The sequence below is a fragment of the Bos indicus x Bos taurus genome, chromosome 3 (genome assembly GCF_003369695.1).
Source record: "Bos indicus x Bos taurus breed Angus x Brahman F1 hybrid chromosome 3, Bos_hybrid_MaternalHap_v2.0, whole genome shotgun sequence".
NCBI classification, from domain to species: domain Eukaryota; kingdom Metazoa; phylum Chordata; class Mammalia; order Artiodactyla; family Bovidae; genus Bos; species Bos indicus x Bos taurus.
Genome location: NC_040078.1, coordinates 95,101,071 through 95,119,185, shown reverse-complemented (window position 1 = coordinate 95,119,185; position 18,115 = coordinate 95,101,071). Strand labels below are relative to the sequence as shown.

The window sequence follows — 18,115 nt, the reverse complement described above, 5'->3', positions numbered from 1 at the left end:
GATCCTTCAAGTTCCAGCTCAAATACTCCCTGCTCCCCAGAACCTTCCCCAACTCCTGCAGAAAGAAGTTCTGGCTTTCTGTTCCCCGTGGGTCACCGGTTGTTTCCAGGCCTGTCTCCTTCCCAGCCACTGGTCAATGTCTAACCACCAGCTTTCTGGGGAGGAAAAGGCCCTGATGTCTTGTGTTTGTCAATTTCTGATGCTATAAATATTGTCGCCATAGTTGATTTCAAGCTTCAACTTGCCTCAGGAAGAAACGTACAGAAGGGACCATGGAGCCATGGCCAGCCCCCACTCCCACCCCAGCTATGAGTTACCTCCAGGCCGGCAGTGTGTCTGCTTCATCACCGGGGCCCAGGACAGTAACCTGGCAGAGACCCAGTGTAGCCAGTGATGTGCAGGGGAGATTAACCTTGAACCCAGATGCTGGACACGGGGAGGTACGCCCACTCACCAGGTTGAAGGCGCCCACGCCGAGCTTCACCCCTCCTTCAAAGTGCCTGTGGTTCTCCCCCTTGCAGTACTGTGAGGACTGCACGAGGCTGTCCAGCTCCCTGTGGAGGGAGGCAAAGCCTGTTTCAGCCACAGCTGGGGGGCGGGGTCCCCTTCCAGCTGGGGCCAAGTGGCCCCTACTTCTTACTGACCTCAGAACTCCCTGGTGGTAGATGTGTAACTGTCTGGCAATCCAGAGAGCCGATATTCGAGGAACCTCTAGCCCCATCTCCCACCGTAATGACACACCCTTTGCTCTTGAATTTCAGCTCTGTCAGCTCTCGCACACCCGCCTCATCTGACCTCTAGGCATTGGCTTGTGCTCTGCATTCTGTCTAGAACAGCTCCTCAACCTCAGTACTACTGATAAGTTTAGGCTGGATAACTGGATAATTCTTTGTTCAGACTACGGGGGAGGGAGGCTGTCCTGCACATCTTAGGAAGTTTAGCAGCATTCCTGACCTCCACGCACTAGCTGTCAGGAGCAGCCTCCCCCAGTATGACAAGCAAAATGTTTCTGGACATTGCCAAATGTCTCATCGGGGGGAAACTGGCCCTAGATGAGGAACACTGGGCTAACTCCAACAGCACCTCCTTAAGGAAGTCTTCCTGGAGTTTCTTGGTCGGAATCCAACCCTCTTCCTTCTGGTCACCCATAGCTCTGAGCACATACATATGCCAGTCCGCCTGGGGCAGGACAGGGAAATTAAAGAGGTACCTGCCTCCTCCGCAGGCCATGAGCATCTCAAGAGCATTCACTCAGCAAACACTGACTGAGCTTCTCTGGACGGCAGGGCACAAAGCTGTCAAGCTACTATCTTCACAACTCTCCCCTCTCAGGGACGGACCCCCATCAAGTCACTGACAGGAAGAGGGGGAACCCTGGAGCCTGACCTCATTTGGGGTGCTGGGAAGGTTTCCTCAAGGGGCTGACATCTGAGCTGAAACCTGAGGAACAAGGAGCTAGCCTGCACAGAGTGTTCCTGGCAGAGAGAACAGCATGTCCAAAGGCCCTGAGGTAGGAATGAGCTGGCCTGTTTGAAAAACTGAGGGAAGGCCCAAATGTCTGAGGCAGAGGGGGACAGGAGATATGGTTACAAGAACAAACGGAGCTCCCAGGAGTGACTCGGCAAAGACCTGGGACTTTATTCTAAGAGCAAGACAGGTCTTGGGAGTTGGCAGGGAGTGACCTGACAAGGTTTGTGCTTTGAAAACATCACTCTGGCAGCAGGTAGGGAGACTGGAGGGGCCAGAACACACGTCTGGTTTCCTTGAGCAATTCCAGCAGAGACCACACAAAGGAGCATGGTATCCATATACTGCATGGCGTGTTATACCCCAGCAATACCTTGAAATCAACCTCACAGTGTCTCCACAGGAAAACTCTCACATTAAGTGGGCAAAGTAATGGCAACAGTCTCGAGTCAATTCAAGTCCACTTTTAATGGAAAAGGAGTTTCAATGCCAAACTGGGGGCAGGAGGGAGGGTTAATTCCTTTCAGAGCTTTACTGGTCTGGGAATTACAGACAAGGACTGCAGAGCCATGTTGGGCAGAAGTGCTCTGGATTAAGTCTTCATTCTTTGCTCCATAAACACGGCCCTATGTGTGGCCCAGTGCTGAGCCGGCATGGAAATAACCTACCTGGCCCTCGAGGAGCTCCCAGTCTCGGGAGGGGGTGTGTATATATAAGCACCATTTCTACATATTGGTGGGTTCAAGGAAGGCTTCCTGGGGAAAGTGGCATTTGGATGGGGCCTTAACATCTATTGCTGTCCTCAAAATTATTGCTCCTGCATCTTTCTCCTACCTCAACCAGACCGAGCTGCTTGTGCAGAATATGTCTTATTTTTCCCTAGTTCAGAGTTAGGCACAAAGACAGCACTTGGGGGGACCAAATGAACAGATACACCCAGAAAACCAGGGGAATAATATTCCAGAAAACTGAGGTCCTCAGGTTGCAGAAATGTGAGGTCACAAGCATTCTAGGTCTCCTGCCTCCAGCCAGCACCCTCTACCTCCCACAATGCAGGCTGAGGGGCACAGGATAGTAGATGCTGTGCTCTGCTGTGCCCCCCAATGCCACATCCACCCCCACCCAGGCCAGTCCCACTCACTTGTAGGTCTGGTAGCTGTTTCGAACTTTGATGCCGCCCTTGATGAAGCTCACCATGTTCTCGTCCTGCAGGAGGGAGACTTGCTAAGAGCCAGGCCTGGGTGGTTAGCCACAGGCTTGAGAGGATCATCAAGGCTCCAGATCCTTCCTGGCTCTCCCTGGGCCTCACTTTATGAGGGGCCCTGCATGGGTAGGGGTCCGAGGTCAGCTAAACTAGACCTCCCCACTCTACCCTGGGGGCTTAAGACGAGGGTCTTGCTTGCCAAACAAGCCTTCCAAAATGCCCAGGGCTGGACCACAACCTCCTTTACCAGGCTCACATGTACATGAGCTATGTGTTTGGAGAAAGGCCTGGAGGAGATGCTCCCACCAGTTAACCGTGTCTCCTCCAGGTAGAGGAATTGTGGGGAAGGAAGGGAGACTTTCGGTTTTGGATTTTTTTTTTTTTTTTTTTTCACAACAAGCAGGTATTTATCACATTTGTAATTTCAAGCACCTGGGGACTTTTCTGGCGGTCCAGTGATTAAGACTCCACACTTTCACTGCAAGGGGCATGGGTTTGATCCCTGGCTGGGGAACTAAGATCCCACATGCCACGCGATGCAGGAAAAAAAAAAAGAAGCACCAATACCTACAGCCCACCTGGCTGTTCCGCTCCCATGTATACACCCGACAAAAACGGACATATTTCAAGAAGGCTCATAGCACCACTGTTCACAGTAGCCAAGGACCGAAACAACCCAGATGTCCTTTAGCCGGAGAATGGATAAACAAACTGGCATGTTCACAGCAAGGAGTATTAAACACAGCCTTGTGTGATTGGGTAAAAAAAGCAAGTCCCACACAGTTTGAGGCCTTAAGAAACTCAAAGGCAACCAAAACATAGCAATTTGGTGTTCAGACAGGAATAGGAAGCTGAGAAACCATTTTTTTAAAAAAATAGGGTGGGGATGATACATACAAAACTCCAAGTAATGGTCTCCCCCCGGGGGAAGGGAGGAAGGAGGCAAGGAGGCTTGCCAGCAGGGTTCTGTTCTCTGATTGGTTGGGGGTGGGGTTCATGGGTGTTTATTTATTATATATAATAATAGAGTATACAAACAAAGGAAATAAAAGGCCATTCATGGTGATCCTGATGAAGAACTAAGATTAATCAAATTCTAATCATCTGAGGTCCAAAAAGATAGAAATATCACTAACAAAAATAAAGAACACCCCAATGATAAAATTTATATGTGCCTCTCCCACCCCAATACACCTATTACATGATGATTGCCTGCAATGCAGGAGACGTGGGTTCGATCCCTGGACACAACTGAAGAGACTGAATATATATGCACATATATTTATAACTATATCCAGGCTTTTTGGTAAAACCAAAGGGTCTCACAATTTTCTCTATGGTGAAGAGCACAGGCTCTGAGTCAGCCAGAAGGCATGTGATTAGTCACATCCAGCTCTTTGTGACCCCATGAACTGTAGCCCACCAGGCTTCTCTGTCCCTGGGATTCTCCAGGCAAGAATACTAGAGTGGCTGCCATTTCCTACTCTAGGCTGAGTCAGCCAGATCTGGTTTAAACCCCAACTCTGCCATTTGTTAGCCATATGACCCTGAGAAGGTAGGTCCTTCCCCCTAATTCTCCCTTTCACAGGCCTGAGGTGATGGTTAAATAAAATATGCAAATGTAGGCAGAAACAAACATGCAATGTGTATAAGGTATGTAAAAACGACAACCCTGCAGTGTATACAAAGTATGGTGTGCTGCAGGTGCTACAAGTCAAGTTCTTGAATGAATCAAGTTTGATTCATTCTGACTTGTCTGTTGAATGAATCAAATGTGAAGCAGGCTTTGTGACAATGTCTGTCACTCCCGTGACACAAAAACAGCAGGAAACCAGCAGTCACAAGGTGGACATGCATCCCATCAGTGGGTGGGAACACGTGTGCCCCTTGTGCAGAGGGAAAGCCCGTCACCTCTGCCACTGAGCCTGCCCAGGGCCAGGAGTGCTGGGGTGACTGTGCCTTGGTCCTTGCCTCACCCACAGGTCATGGCTTCTCTAGATCCTTTGGGCTAAGATGTGGTGCTCCACCCTCTGAAACCCCCAGGCTGCTTGTACAGACAGCGGGTTCCTACCTGCAGGAAGGTCAGGGCCGCTCTCTGCAGCAGGCACTCTGCGTAGCAGACCTCAGCGTGGATTTCCTCTGCGGGGAGAAAACCAAAGCCCTGCGGCCTCCTGGGACTCTTGGCAGGAGACTTGGGTCACCTCCTCATCTCATTTCCCAAAAGGCAAAGGGAGCCTGAGTCAGCACCTGCCCACTGCCTCTGGAGCCCCGTCACCAGGTTCCTTCACACATGGCCCTCAACACTGTCCCAGTTAGCTTACATTCCCCATGCCTGCATCCCCCTAGAAGTCAGCGTGGGGCCCTGGGACTTGTTCTCCTGCCCTCCAGGCATCGCTGTAGGTGCTGTGCACCAACACTCCTAGGGCACTGGGATGAACGGATGAAACCAGGGAAGCCACGGGCTGTGGGAGCGAGGAAGGAGAACTGACACAGCTGGAGGACTCAGGAGAGACTTCCAGGAGAAAGATATCTGAGTTGAAAATGGGATGGAAGCATGAGGCAGGAAGAGCTTTCTTGGCAGAAGCCCAGGAAAGTCAAACAACTCAGATGTTTGGGGACAGCTGAGCCACAGAAGGTTGAAATGGGGTGAAGCGGGGAGAGGCTGAGGGGACAAGGAAAATGAGGGGCAGAAGTCTGGCTGAAAGGGCCTTACGCACTGGTGGAGACTTACAGATTTGGTCCTGTGGGCAGCATGGAGCCATGGCAAGTTTGAAGGAGAGAGACACCATCGAGGGCAATGTTTTGTGCTGGAACCATCAAGGGCTCTCAAGGTGGGGATGGCCATTTGCCCCCCACCCCCACTAAAGGTTCCCCAAGTGCTTATGGTTGGCTGCTGCTGCCTCTAGGACTGCAGTCATGGCACAAAGATGCAGTGTGGCCCTGGCAGCCCAGACCTCTGCTACTGCCCCCAGCTGTTTCATCACAAGGTGTCAGGCTCTAAAACCACAGTCCCCTCTGGGCACCTTAGATTACTATGGTCTTTAAACCACGAAACCTAACTGCACACACAGCCCTAAGTCCACCCTAGCCTGAGGAGCAAAGTGACAGCTCCTTTGACAGCATTTTCTTTCCTCAATTTGCAGCCCTCAGCAGGTAATGCTGTAAGGTAACTGAGTCTTACCTGCTCCCCACCCACCCCCACACATGAGACCAGTCCTCAAAAGGCCCCAGGTCTGACCCATCAGTGTCTCAGTGCCTGGGCCAGGGCTCAGCCCCCTGGGTGACAACGAGGAGGATAACTGCCCCTTCCTGCCCCTTCCCGGGCCTGGAACCAGGCGACCTGGCATCAGCGGGCTGAAAGGACACCCCAGATGCCACACCTTCTGTGAACTGGTCCATAGTGGGGCGGTGCACCAGGCTACTGAAGGAATCTGTTACAGAGGACTTCTTCCTGTGCCTGCAGAGAAAAACAGGGCCTCATATCATTCAGGGAGGTGAGCAGGGGGCCCAGGCACCTCCAACAGCATCCCGTGCCCCTCCCAGAGGACTCCACATACTTAGCTCCTGGAAACTCCCCCAAATCCAGGCTTTTTCATGCCCTTGCCCCTGCTGCTGCCTCTGCATGGAGCCCCCTCCCCTGCTCCGTCTAACCTGACCTGTCCCTGGTCACCCCACAGGACCCAGCTCTGACGTCACCTCCTCCAGGAAGCCTTTCCTGCTCCTCAGGCTGGACCCCCACGACCCTATGAGCTGCCCTGCATCATGCTGAGCTGTCACTGTCTGTGCCTGCGTCTCCCTGATCAGGCCGTTCAGGCAACAGAGGGGCCAGGGTCTGATGATTATCTGGGCGAACAGAGCCCAGGCCAGGGACTGGCCTAGGCCAGGCTGGAGTGTGTCCCAGTGAATGATGACTCTACCTGTGCACAAACACTGAGGGTCTGTTTATTCATGCATTCAAGCAGTTAATGTGCACTGAACACCAACTATGCAGTTCCCACAACAATTCTATCATCACACCCATTTTACAGATGAGGAAAGTTGAATCCACAGAGGGACTTGCCCAAAGTCAGAGAATTATTACGTGACCACAGCCAGGATTCATCTCCTCCCAATCCAGTCTGACCCAGGAAGCTCTCAGTGACCAGCTCAGACAACGTGGCTCCTGAGGCAGTGCCAACAGGGACAGCTCTGAGCACTTGGGGACACACTTTTGAGCCAAAAGGAGCAGGACTGATAGTGGTATTTTAGGCACTGGGATAGGCCAAAGTGACAAATGGATGCTTCACAACCCCTCATCCCTGCCTGCCCCATGGACCTGACCTCTGACAGAGCGACTGCGCCTCCTTCATCATGTTGCCAGCAAGTAGGATGTCCTGGGGGTCAAAGGTCATCATAGCCTGCATCTCCAGGATGGTGGCATAAGTCAGCGAGTGGTACATGCTTTCCTTGGTTCTGCCAGAGAGAAGGGACATAAAAGCATCAACCCCTAGAACTTCAAGATAGCTGAGCCCAAATCATCATTCACCATCCCCTCCCCCACTGTGGGGGAACACAGGTCCAGAGAGCAGAATGCACTCACCCAACAACTGACCCTTCCACTGCTACTCAGGCAGCCTCGGATCCCAGCTCCTCTTCTTCCTGCTGCGTCACCCTAAGTGACTCTCCAAATCTGAGCTTCAGTTTCTCATTCATTCTATACAGATGGCAGCAGCAGCATGCTGACCTGAGGCGGTACTTCCCTGCACCAGGGCCATCTTTCGCCTTCTCCCCTACCCATCACAGGCCAAGCCCAAGTCCTGTCTGCAGGGTCTCCTTTATCCTCAAACCCCACCCCAGGCTTACCCATCTTTGTGCCTGGACTGCCCTGGCCTCGTTACCTCCTGCCTCTCCCCACCCCATCACCTGACCACATCACTTTCTGCTTGAGCCCACCTGGGGCTTCCACCTCCCATGAGATAACTCTGGGAGTTGAGGCCCTGCCCACCCCTCCAGCCCAGTTCTCCTATCACTTCTGCTCCTGCCTCAATATCTGCCCACATTCAAGTCTACCCACACTGAACCATACATGCTTACCTCAGGAAAATTCCATCCTTTCCCTCCGGCAGGCCTTTACCCTTGCTGTTCCCACAGCATTAAATGCCCATTCTCTACCCTACACCCCCTGATTCATCTGTAAAGGTGCTTGAATGCCTCAAGGGCCACTGGGGCCCCTGCTCCAGGGAGCATGCGTTTATGCTGGAGGTACGGGCCACGCTGAGTTTACATCAGCAGACACTCAGCTCTTTCCCAGACGGTGGGCATCTCAAGGTCAGAGCTGTGTGGGTTTATCTCTGTCTTAGCACCAATGTGACAGTGCAAGCTGGGCTCAGGAAGCCTCCCCCTCCTCTCTCCCTGCTCCTCCATGGCCCTAGACCTCTCATCTAAAGGGTGTTGGAGGGAGAGGGACGGCATTTAGTCTAACACATACAGAGAGCAACAGGCAAGGAAGGATGGGACCCAGTCCCTCTCTGTACCTGGGGAAGTCACAACACATCTGGGCCTTGATTTATGGTTCTGCAAAATAGGGACAATAAAGCTGCTCCACCAGAGTCCCCATGGGACTGGCCAGGGATTACCCTCGCCTGGCACACCGTAGATGCTGCAGCAGTCTTCACTCCCTTCCCTACACTCCCTTGTTAATTATTTTCCAAATTCCTCATTGCCAGGCTTCTGCTGGGAACTTCACAGGAGACAGAGATGACTAAGGTTTATAGGCTGTTTATAGACTGTTATAGATTATACGACTTCACACATTTTCCTGCCTTTCTCATTCATAAAACACCTCTGTAAATTAAGTTGCTTTTCTACTTCTGGGTGATTCTCAGGTGATATTATCCTTAGAAGTCAAAGGTTTATGAAGAGAACCAGTCCTAGTAGCTGTCAGGACACCTCCCAGGTCTTTGCTAGAACTGCTTGTTGGAGGGCAGTGGCTTGTGGAAAGGAAGTCGCAGCCTGTCGTGGGGACAGAACTCAAGCTTCAGAATATCTCAGACACAGGCACTAGTTACCAGCTGTGTGATCCTGGTGAGTTCTATAGGCATCTCTGAGCCTCAGGTTTCTCCTCTGTAAAATGGACACAATAATTCTCTCCCAGGAGTTTTGGGTATCCAGGCTGGGGCCACAATGCTGATACTCAAGAAATATGAGTCTAAGTCCCTCTGGGTCCTGCCAGGGTTAAGGGTCATTGCCCTGCATAAAAACTTTCTCCTTTAGGAAGGGTTTCCCTGGCAGCCACAAAGACCCACATCCCAGATAACTCCCTCCCTCAGCCTCTCTAACTCTCATCCTCCTTACCCTCAAGTCCCAGGCCCAGGACTCAGCTCCACTTGCCCAGCCCAGTAGGAAGGACCCTGCCTGGGAAGCTGGCAGGCAAAGTGGAATTTCAAGTCTGTAGTCTGGACTGGGATTCAGGGCACAGAGGTACAACACGGCCCCCCAAGACCTCAGGCACCCCAAGTTTAGTTTGCATTCCACAAAGTTCTTATCTGTGCCTATGGTGACTGGACCGCTGGAAGCAATGATCCCCTTCCCTGTGAGCTAGACCCAGCTCTAGGACACAATGCCCAAGGGGTCTCTGCCAGGCCTAGACCAGCTGTCGAGAGAAGGAGAGCATTGAAGATCCATAGGAAGAGCCGTACGTTGGGGTCGGGGACTCCTCGGCCACCTGGAGGTCCAGTAAGCCCAGTGCCTCCAGCCCTTCCCTCCTCCTGCCAGTAGCCATGACTCGGGCCCTTGTCATCTTTGTCCTCACCATCAGGCTGACTCTGATCCCACCCCTACTGCTCTTTCTGGAGACCTCCCTGCAGTCCCAGTCTAAACCCTGACTTCCAGAGGACCTCTCTGGGTGAGGCTGTTCTAGGCTGGAAGGCAGACAGACCCCCCCGCCTCCAAGCCACTCTCCTTCATCCTCATGGAAGCCCCCCAGCGCCTCTCAGACCCACCTTGCTGCACTCCTCTCCAGCTCACTCACCTCCAGGGGCAGTTGTATCCCCAGCCCACCTTCCATCACTCAGCCCTCATTCTTCTGGGACCTACTCCAGCTCTCCCCACCCCTGCCAGGCTGAGTGTCTCTGTTCTTCAAATACACTAGGCCCTCGTTCTCTGCCTGGCCTTTGCACAGGCTGCTTCTCTGCCTGGAAATGCCCTCTCTATCCGGCTGACTCCTTCTCATCCAGCCTATCTCAGCTTAAATGTCACTTCCTCCGGGAAGACTTCCAGGGCTGGCTTCATGGGTATGCCATCTGTGCAGTCACGCAGGGGTCCATGCTTGGTTTAATGCTCTGCTGTCATTGTTTTGAAATCCTTAATAATTTCTAAACAAAGGATTCTACATTTTCATGTTGCAATGCACCCTGGAAGTTATGGGGCTGGGCCTAAAGCCTTCCTGACCGGCCCCTTCCCACGTGAGTTGGGGTCCTCGTACAGCTCTCAGCACCACCCTTTACGGTTTTTCACTGGCTCCCTGAGGAGCGCTGAGGACAGCCCATACCCTGTTCAGTCCTGCAGCCCCAGCACCCCACATGTTGCCATGCACACGAGGTTACTCATGAGGTGCTGCCAAGTGAAATGGTCACGGGTGCCCAACTGCCGCATCCCATGGGTCACACCCTGACCTCATCATCAACCCACAGAACAGCTCTGCTTCTGGAGTCCTGCATGACACACCCAGCCTCCCAACCACAGGCTCCCCACCTTTGCACTCACTCTCATCACTCCCACTGCCTGATCCTCCAGCCCGTCCTGTCTTCCTGACCCCTCAAGCTCCCTCATGTCACCCACTCTCTTGTCAAAACCCTCACTGCTGAGCCTTCCAGCCCCCTGGAGCACTGGCTTAGGAGCCTGGGCCCAGAAAACAAGAAACCGCCTACTCTCTCCACAGCGCTGCCACCGAGCAAGAAGGGAAGGAGCCACCACCACACAGACAGGTACAGCCTGAGCTGGATCACCAACCTCAGCCCATCACACTACTCATCAACTTTTCCTCAATCCCTGTCACCCCCTACTCTCAGCAAGGGACTTGACTTCCTCTCTCAAAGGAATCTTAGGGAACTCTTCTGGTGGTCCAGCGGTTAGGAATCTGCCTTGCAATGCAGGGGACGTGGGTTCAATCCCTGGCCGGGGACCACAATGCCATGGAGCAACTAAGCCTGGGTCCTGCAACTGCTGAAGCTCCTGCACCACAACTAGAGAGTTCTCAAGCTGTGACAAAAGATCCCACGTGCCGCAACTGAGATCCGACGTAAACATTCAAGAATGTTTACATCTGTCCCCAACACGCACACCCTATTCTACCTCCTTCCCTCCCACCTGGAAGAGGAGGCAGGCGTGAGACCTCTGTGCCAGATACACTCCTCCACCTGCTTGAGATCCAAGATGGCCCAAGAGGCCCAGGAGCTGAGGGGGGCTGGATTTCAATCGTGGTTCTGTTAGTTATCAGCCATGACCAGTTTTTTCATCAAATGAGTGGAGTAGTGACCATGTTCCAGAGACAGTGCTCAGGGGCAGACATGGAGTGAAGTAAAATAAACTAGAAGCTACTCAAAGACGTGACAAAGGGAAAGCAAAAACTGGGGGTAGGGGTGGGAGTGGGAAGCCTGGTGAGCCCAGTTACTCCCCGAGGGCAAAGTACGGATAACAGTAAATGAGACACATGTGTACAACACGAACGGTGAATGAAGCTGACCCCCAGCATCTTTCACAGCTTCAGTGGCTACACCTGGGCAGGGGAGGTCATGTTACAGCAAGAATTATTTTCTCTAGACCAGTAGTTCTTCAAAGTGATAGAGAAAGATATCTCCTGTACCTCCCCACACCTCCCTTCTGGAAACATTATTTGGTTGTCACAAGAAGGGGTGGGGTGTATGCTAATGACGAGCACTGTTTGGTGGAGGGGGAGGCTCTTAAGTGTAGAAAGAAAGAAAAGACCCGTTTTTAGAATGGGGCAGGTGCTGAGATAAATAGAGGCTACAGTGTCTCATGAATGAGGTAGAGGTGGCCTCACAGGAAGACTGTTCTCTCTGTGCTGCCTCTAGGGGCCTGAGTTCAGGACTCCCTAGGAAAGTACCCTCCTGAGGTGAGAGCAGGTGAGGCAGCCCCTCAAGGAGGAGGGGGCTTCGAGAGGGAGGAGGGCTTTGGGGGGTGAAGTGGCAGAGAGGAGCTGCTTAGGGACAAGGAGTGACCAGGAGGGAAGGGGAGCCAGGGCGCCTTCCAGAAGTACTGGAAGGTACTCAGTGATGGGGCAGGATGGAGCCTGGCCTGCCTCTGACGATGGCCACGCTCTTAAGCAGAACCGGTCCTGCCCCATCTCAAGCCAGATCCTCTCAGAGGGTGGGCTGAGGTGTGGGGGCATGTGGACCACTGTACGACTCATGTCCACCAAGCCCTGGCACTGCCCCCTCAGAAGCTGGGCCGCTGACCCCAGACAGGACAGCGATGGGTCAGTCAGGTCTAGAGAAACTGAACAGGACTGGCTTGGGGAAAGCAGCAGCCCTGCCCCAGCACTCGCTCTCCCAAGGAGCTGGTGGGGAGGGCGGTTCTGGGGGAGCCAGCTGTGGCAGATGACTACCTAGAGCTGAAAAGAGGGGATTAGGCCAGCAGGCGGCAGACCCGATTAGACCCCACCTCGGCCCCATCTCAACCCCAGGACCCAGGCTGCCAGGGCTCTCTGCCCACGTAGAAGAAGGTGGCGGGGTGCTAGGGTGGGCGTGGCGTTCTTTTCCTGAAATGCTAACATCTGGGACCCGCTCTCTGCCAGCTCATCCAAAAGCTGATCCCACCAATCACAAGGCTACTTGGGCCAGACCCTCCCATTGGATTTTGAGTGAACTTGCTCTTAAATATGACCAGACAGCCAGCCAGGGACCATGGGTGTTTCAGGAAAGCCCCTCCCCACCACGGTGAGAGGATTCTCCCTCTTAAAGAAAAAAGAAACACTGAGAAAGCCAAGATTATGTAGGAAAAAAAAAACAAAATATTTTCAGAAGAGATAATTATTCTGTGATAATAATAACAGCAATAAATACTCATTAGAATGCTTACTACATGCCAGGCCCCATCCTCAGGACACTCATATTTTAAATATAGATATAAAGAACACAGTGCACCCATAAACCAAGAATAAGATGTTTTAGGGAAAAAGAACATTCAGAAAACATTGAGGAGTACTAGGGAATTAATCATATGATTACACACAAAAAAAGAAAAGTCAATGGATTTAATGATAAGGTTGAGGAACTCTCCCAAAAATCGGGGGGAAAAAAGATACAGAAATGCAGTGGGGAGGGCACAGATAAATAGCTCAGAAGAGGACTGGACCAGGAAGCCTAGCGGCTGATGTAAAGAAAGTCCAGGAAAGAGAAACAGAATGTGGAAGGATCACACGAGAGAATTTCCTAGAACTGAGTTTTCAAATAAAAAAATTCCAATTAAACAGACCTATACTCCAGCACATCATTGTGATATTTCAGATTTGCAGGAATAAGAGAGAAGATCCTAAACATGTCTGGAGGAGGAAAAAAGATCCCATGCCACAAAAGAAGAATTAGGATTCTCCTGGCTACAGTACCTGCCAGGAAACAGGGCAGAAAACAATGCCTTCAAAATTCTGAGCAGGAAAGCTTATATTCATGCAACACTCTCTTAGAAAACTTCTAGAGGATGCACTCTAACCAAAGGAGGGAGGATATGGATATGAGAGAAAAAGCCAGGCCAAGCAAACTGGAGAGAAGTAAAGGGGATTCCAGGAGCCAGCTGGAAGGTGGCCAGTAAACAGGCCTGTCCTCCAGGGGACAGGTTTCCAGAAAAAGGAGGGACTGAGAGGGTTTCCCTGATATATGTGAGTATTTAGAGAAAACCTCATGACTTCATGGAGTGGCTATAAAGAGCTCAGGATAAACATATAGCAAATTAGGCAAATGAAAAAAACAAGACAATTATTAACTCCAAAAAGAAAATATAATCTTACAAGGTAAGGTTTATCTCTGCGATGAGCATAATTACATAGCTATAATAATGAAAACACTGATTACTAATTTAGCCAGATATTGTGATACAATGATAGGAGCAGGAGGAAGGAAGGGAGGTGTGGCAGGGGTTTAAGAAAGCTAAGTTCTTGTCAACCATTTGTTGTTTAGCTGCTAAGTCATATCTGATTCTTTCGCAGCCCTGTGGACTGTAGCCTGCTAGGCTCCTCTGTTCATGGGATTTCCCAGACAAGAATACTGGAGTGGGTTGCCATTTCCTTCCCCAGGGGATCTTCCCAGCCCAGGGATCGAACCCATGTCTCCTGCTTTCCAGAGGGGTTCTTTCCCACTGAGCCACCTGGGCAGCCCCTTGCAACCATTAGATGATATGTAAAAGTAAAAAGTAACAGGAGTGAATTTCATGGTATGTGAATTATATTTCAACTTAATTTCAGTTTTTAAAAAAAATTGAAAAAAGAGGTAAGTAAAGAAAGAGCAGTCCAAGTGTATTATTTAGAAATAAGGCAGTCAACACTAGAAGAAATGGCTAAACGACTGACTGTCATCATTGCCCTAAAGGCTTCAGTGAAAGCAATTCAAGTCTGTAGTACTCTGGAGGAAAATACCTAAAAGGGGCTATTTTAGAGCCAGACTCTGTAGGACCAAGAAGTCAAAGTGGAAGAAGCCACAAGAACCTGAGGAGAAGGAAGTCACGGTGACCCTGAGGACGGCTTGGTTGTTCTAGGCTATGGAATGGGGATCCTGAGCCATTTTTATGGAATTCTCAGAGGTCGGAGTGACCCAGAAGGCTGAAAGCATTTAGTTACACTGGATTCCTCTCATGTAAGACTTCTGGGTCTCCATCTAATACCCCCATCCCTACACTCACATATGTGCATGCGCGTGCACACACACACACTCACACACACATATACACATCCTCCATCTCCAATCTGGGCTTAAGCCTCACCTGGGCTTGAGGTAGTTGAGTGCTTCTGAGAACTGGTTGGTGAGGAAGAGGTCAAGGGCGGTCATGCACTGGTCCAGGGCCTCATGGAGGCTGCTCACAGGAGTCCTGGTGGGAGAGACACGAGCATGACCCGGAAGCTCTCAAAAGAGCCTTGGTTGAAAGGTTCAACTGTCCTGGCTGGAACAGAGCCTCCCAGCACCCATTTGACCTCCCTGGTGATCCTTGGATGCGTCATGAGCTCCTCCAGGCTGCCCCCTCTGAACTAGGACACAGGACAATCTGAACCTACCTCTGAGTATTCCTAAAGGTGGGAGAGGGGAGAGGAAGGAGAATGTCATCTGATACCCAGTGGGGGGATTGGGAAGGGGATGAGGATAGGGTCTTGGGGATTGGTGCAAGGAAGCCTCAGGAATAAATTTATCTTACCTTCCATGCCCCTTTTGACCCATTGGACTTTTCTGCCCCCACTTGGGGGGCACAGCCCACCCACTAAGTTCCACTGCAGTCCTTTTCTTCCTCCTTCTTCTCTAGGCCTTCTCCTGGCCTCCTCTGGCCTGCACTTTAGAACCCCACAGGCACTGTCACAATGGGTTGGAATGGTCAGCCACCCTGTAAGAGCTGCCCAGGGGGCTTTACATTCAAGAGCCACCTTAGCCAATAGCATCTCCAGTATACCTGGCCTCCTTCCAGTCCTTACACCTCTTTTAAAAAAAGTTTATTTGTTTTTATTTGGCTGCACAGGTCTTATTTGCAGCATGCGGGATCTTCAGTCTTTGTTGTGGAGTGCGGGATCTTTGGTTGTGGCAAGCAAACTCTTAGTTGCAGCATGTGGGATCTAGTTCCCTGACCAGGGGTTGAACCCCAGCCCCCTGCATTGGGAGCACAGAGTCTTAACCACTGGACTACCAGAAGTCCCCCTTATACCTCTTTATGGCTTTATAGCTCTTATCACTCTGTGACCTTTTTTTTTTTTAACTTATTTTTGGGTTTATTATCTGTCTCCCTCCACTAAAATATAAGCTTCCTGAGGGCAGGAATCTTCATTTTGTTCACTACTGTATCACCAGTGTCTAGTATCTGGTACAAAATGGGCTTTTGATAAATATAGGTTGTCAGTGAATGAATGAATGAACAAATGAATGAATGAATAAATGAAGAGCCCTGGGTTCTGAGAGCAAATTCCTTATCTTTCTGACCCTGTTTACCATCTAAAAGATGAAAGATGATCCCAAAAGTCCTGTTTGATTTCTTGTGAATGTTTCTTCTCCAAGGGCCTCTTTTACATAGAGAAGATTCCAAAAACAGTCTTGATGATCTTACTGCAAAAAGATCCTTAAAAGTTAAAGTTCCTTCTCCACCAGATAAAGTCCTACACCTATCTTAAGGCCCAGCTGTAAGGACTCTGTGTTGCATCAGCAGAACCTCGCAGGCAAAATGAAGTATGTTTTTTGGTCAAAACTGTTTCTTCTCCCAAATCTGTTCTCCAGATTTCTCATCTCAATAAACAATACCCCGCTATCAAGTTTCCCAAGCCAGAAATATTAGTAGTCATCCTTGACACATCCTCCCACTGGCCTCCGTCATCTGCTCCATCAGTAAGCCCTCTCAGTCCTATCTCCTGAAAATCTCTTAATCCACCTCCTTCTATACCCAGTGGCCTCCAGTCCAGGCCCCTACCATCTCTACCTAGGTCTGATGGGAGACTCCACCTTCTACTCCTGTCCATTCCTAACTCTTCTCTCTGTTACTTCATTTTATTCTGTGCTTCATTTCTCTTCATTCTCTTCTTGGCCATCTCTTTCACTCACTCTATTAGATTTAATTTCTTTATATCTTTCATTTCACTAATTCTCTTTAAGTATGTCTCATCTGGAGAAGGCAATGGCACCCCACTCCAGTACTCTTGCCTGGAAAATCCCATGGTCGGAGGAACCTGGTGGGCTGCAATCCATGGGGTCGCTAAGAGTCGGACACAACTGAGCAACTTCACTTTCACTTTTCACTTTCATGCATTGGAGAAGAAAGTGGCGACCCACTCCAGTGTTCTTGCCTGGAGAATCCCAGGGACGGGGGAGCCTGGTGGGCTGCCGCCTATGGGGTTGCACAGAGTTGGACATGACTGAAGTGACTTAGCAGCATGTCTCATCTGCTGCTTATCCTGTCCACTGAGTTTTTTTAATTTCAATTATTTTATTTTTCACCTTCATAAATTCTACTTGGTTCTTTTTCAAATCTGCTTGGTCATTTTTGGCAGTATTTTGTTCTCTGCTTATTGTTGCAAGTCCGTGTTTGATTTCTTTCCACATTTTAAACACAATCACAGTGTTTCATCACTCTAGGATCGTAGACTCTAATTCTGCTATTTCTTGCTTCTGGTATCTATTGTTCACAGCACCTCGTTTCCTTGTATGTTTCATTTTACCACAAGCTTCTATCTGACTGATCCCAAAGGGATTTTTAAATGAGAACCCACTTCTTCAGAGAGCATTTGCATTCACTTCAGCCAAGTTCCCTGTGGTGCTACCACCCTAAGACCACTTACGTTACTTTTTTGGTTTAGCATTTTCAGGACCACAGAGGTAGTGTATATTCAAACCTGAAATTTGTGTGAGAGCTGACTGGTATGTATAATTTTCTAGGGAGCCCCTTGGTCCCCACCAGAACTGTTGTCTCCCTTTGTGGTGTGTGGGTATTTTTTTCCCAGTCAGTATCCTTACATGCTGAAGACACCCTTGAGGGTGGCACATTCATGTAGTGGTGGGGTGGTAGGGAGGAGAAGCTCCAACTCCTCACACCATTGGGCAGCCGCGAGTCCTTATTTCCCATTCCTTGTCGTTGTTGTTTAGTTACTACATCATGTCTGACTCTTTTGCCCCCCTATGGACGGGAGCCCACCAGGCTCCTTTGTCCATGGGATTTCTCAGGCAAGAAAACTGGAGTGGGTTGCCATTTCCTTCTTCAGGGGATCTTCCTGACCCAGGATCAAACCTTCATTTCCTCATCTCCTGCACTGGCAAGTGGATTCTTTTACCACTGAGCTACCAGGGAAGTCCATTCTTTAAGTGTCATTAAAACTCAAGATTCTAGGTTTCTGTAGCTTGTAAATACCACCAGGTTGCTGTGGCTTCATCTTATTTATCGGCCTGATTTCAGCTCCCTTGGCTTGAGGGATTCTTGGCTTGAGGGATTTGTTACTGCAGCAGACTCTCAGGAATGTATGTTAAAGGATGAATGTTGTAACTCATCCAGCATCTAGGTAGTTTTATTAAGGGATAATGTAATAGCCAAAGGTAGCTTTTTAAAACCCAAACCTGACCATGTCATTTCCAGACTTGAAGGCCTTCACTGTCTTCACCCTTAGGATAAAGCCAAAAAGACCCCACTTCATGAGGTGGGGACAGTGTCTTCCTTTGCGCCCAAGGCTTAGCCTAATGAGTGGGGTTCAGTCCATTCATCTCTGCTGGTGAATCAGCG

The 18,115-nt window shown here is 50.3% G+C and overlaps 1 protein-coding gene across 3 annotated transcripts in view; it reads right to left on the bottom strand.

Annotated features, from left to right (window-relative positions):
* Positions 1-18,115, bottom strand: part of TTC39A (tetratricopeptide repeat domain 39A) — a 54,871-nt gene that overhangs the window by 21,428 nt on the left and 15,328 nt on the right. For all 3 annotated transcript variants that reach the window (XM_027537296.1, XM_027537295.1, XM_027537297.1), the window contains exons 2-7: positions 14,642-14,746; positions 6,992-7,123; positions 6,052-6,128; positions 4,743-4,810; positions 2,609-2,673; positions 455-554 (exon numbers count right to left, since the gene is read on the bottom strand). In XM_027537296.1, coding sequence (XP_027393097.1) covers positions 455-554; positions 2,609-2,673; positions 4,743-4,810; positions 6,052-6,128; positions 6,992-7,123; positions 14,642-14,746 — 547 coding nt within the window. The remainder of the gene's footprint in view (positions 1-454; positions 555-2,608; positions 2,674-4,742; positions 4,811-6,051; positions 6,129-6,991; positions 7,124-14,641; positions 14,747-18,115) is intronic.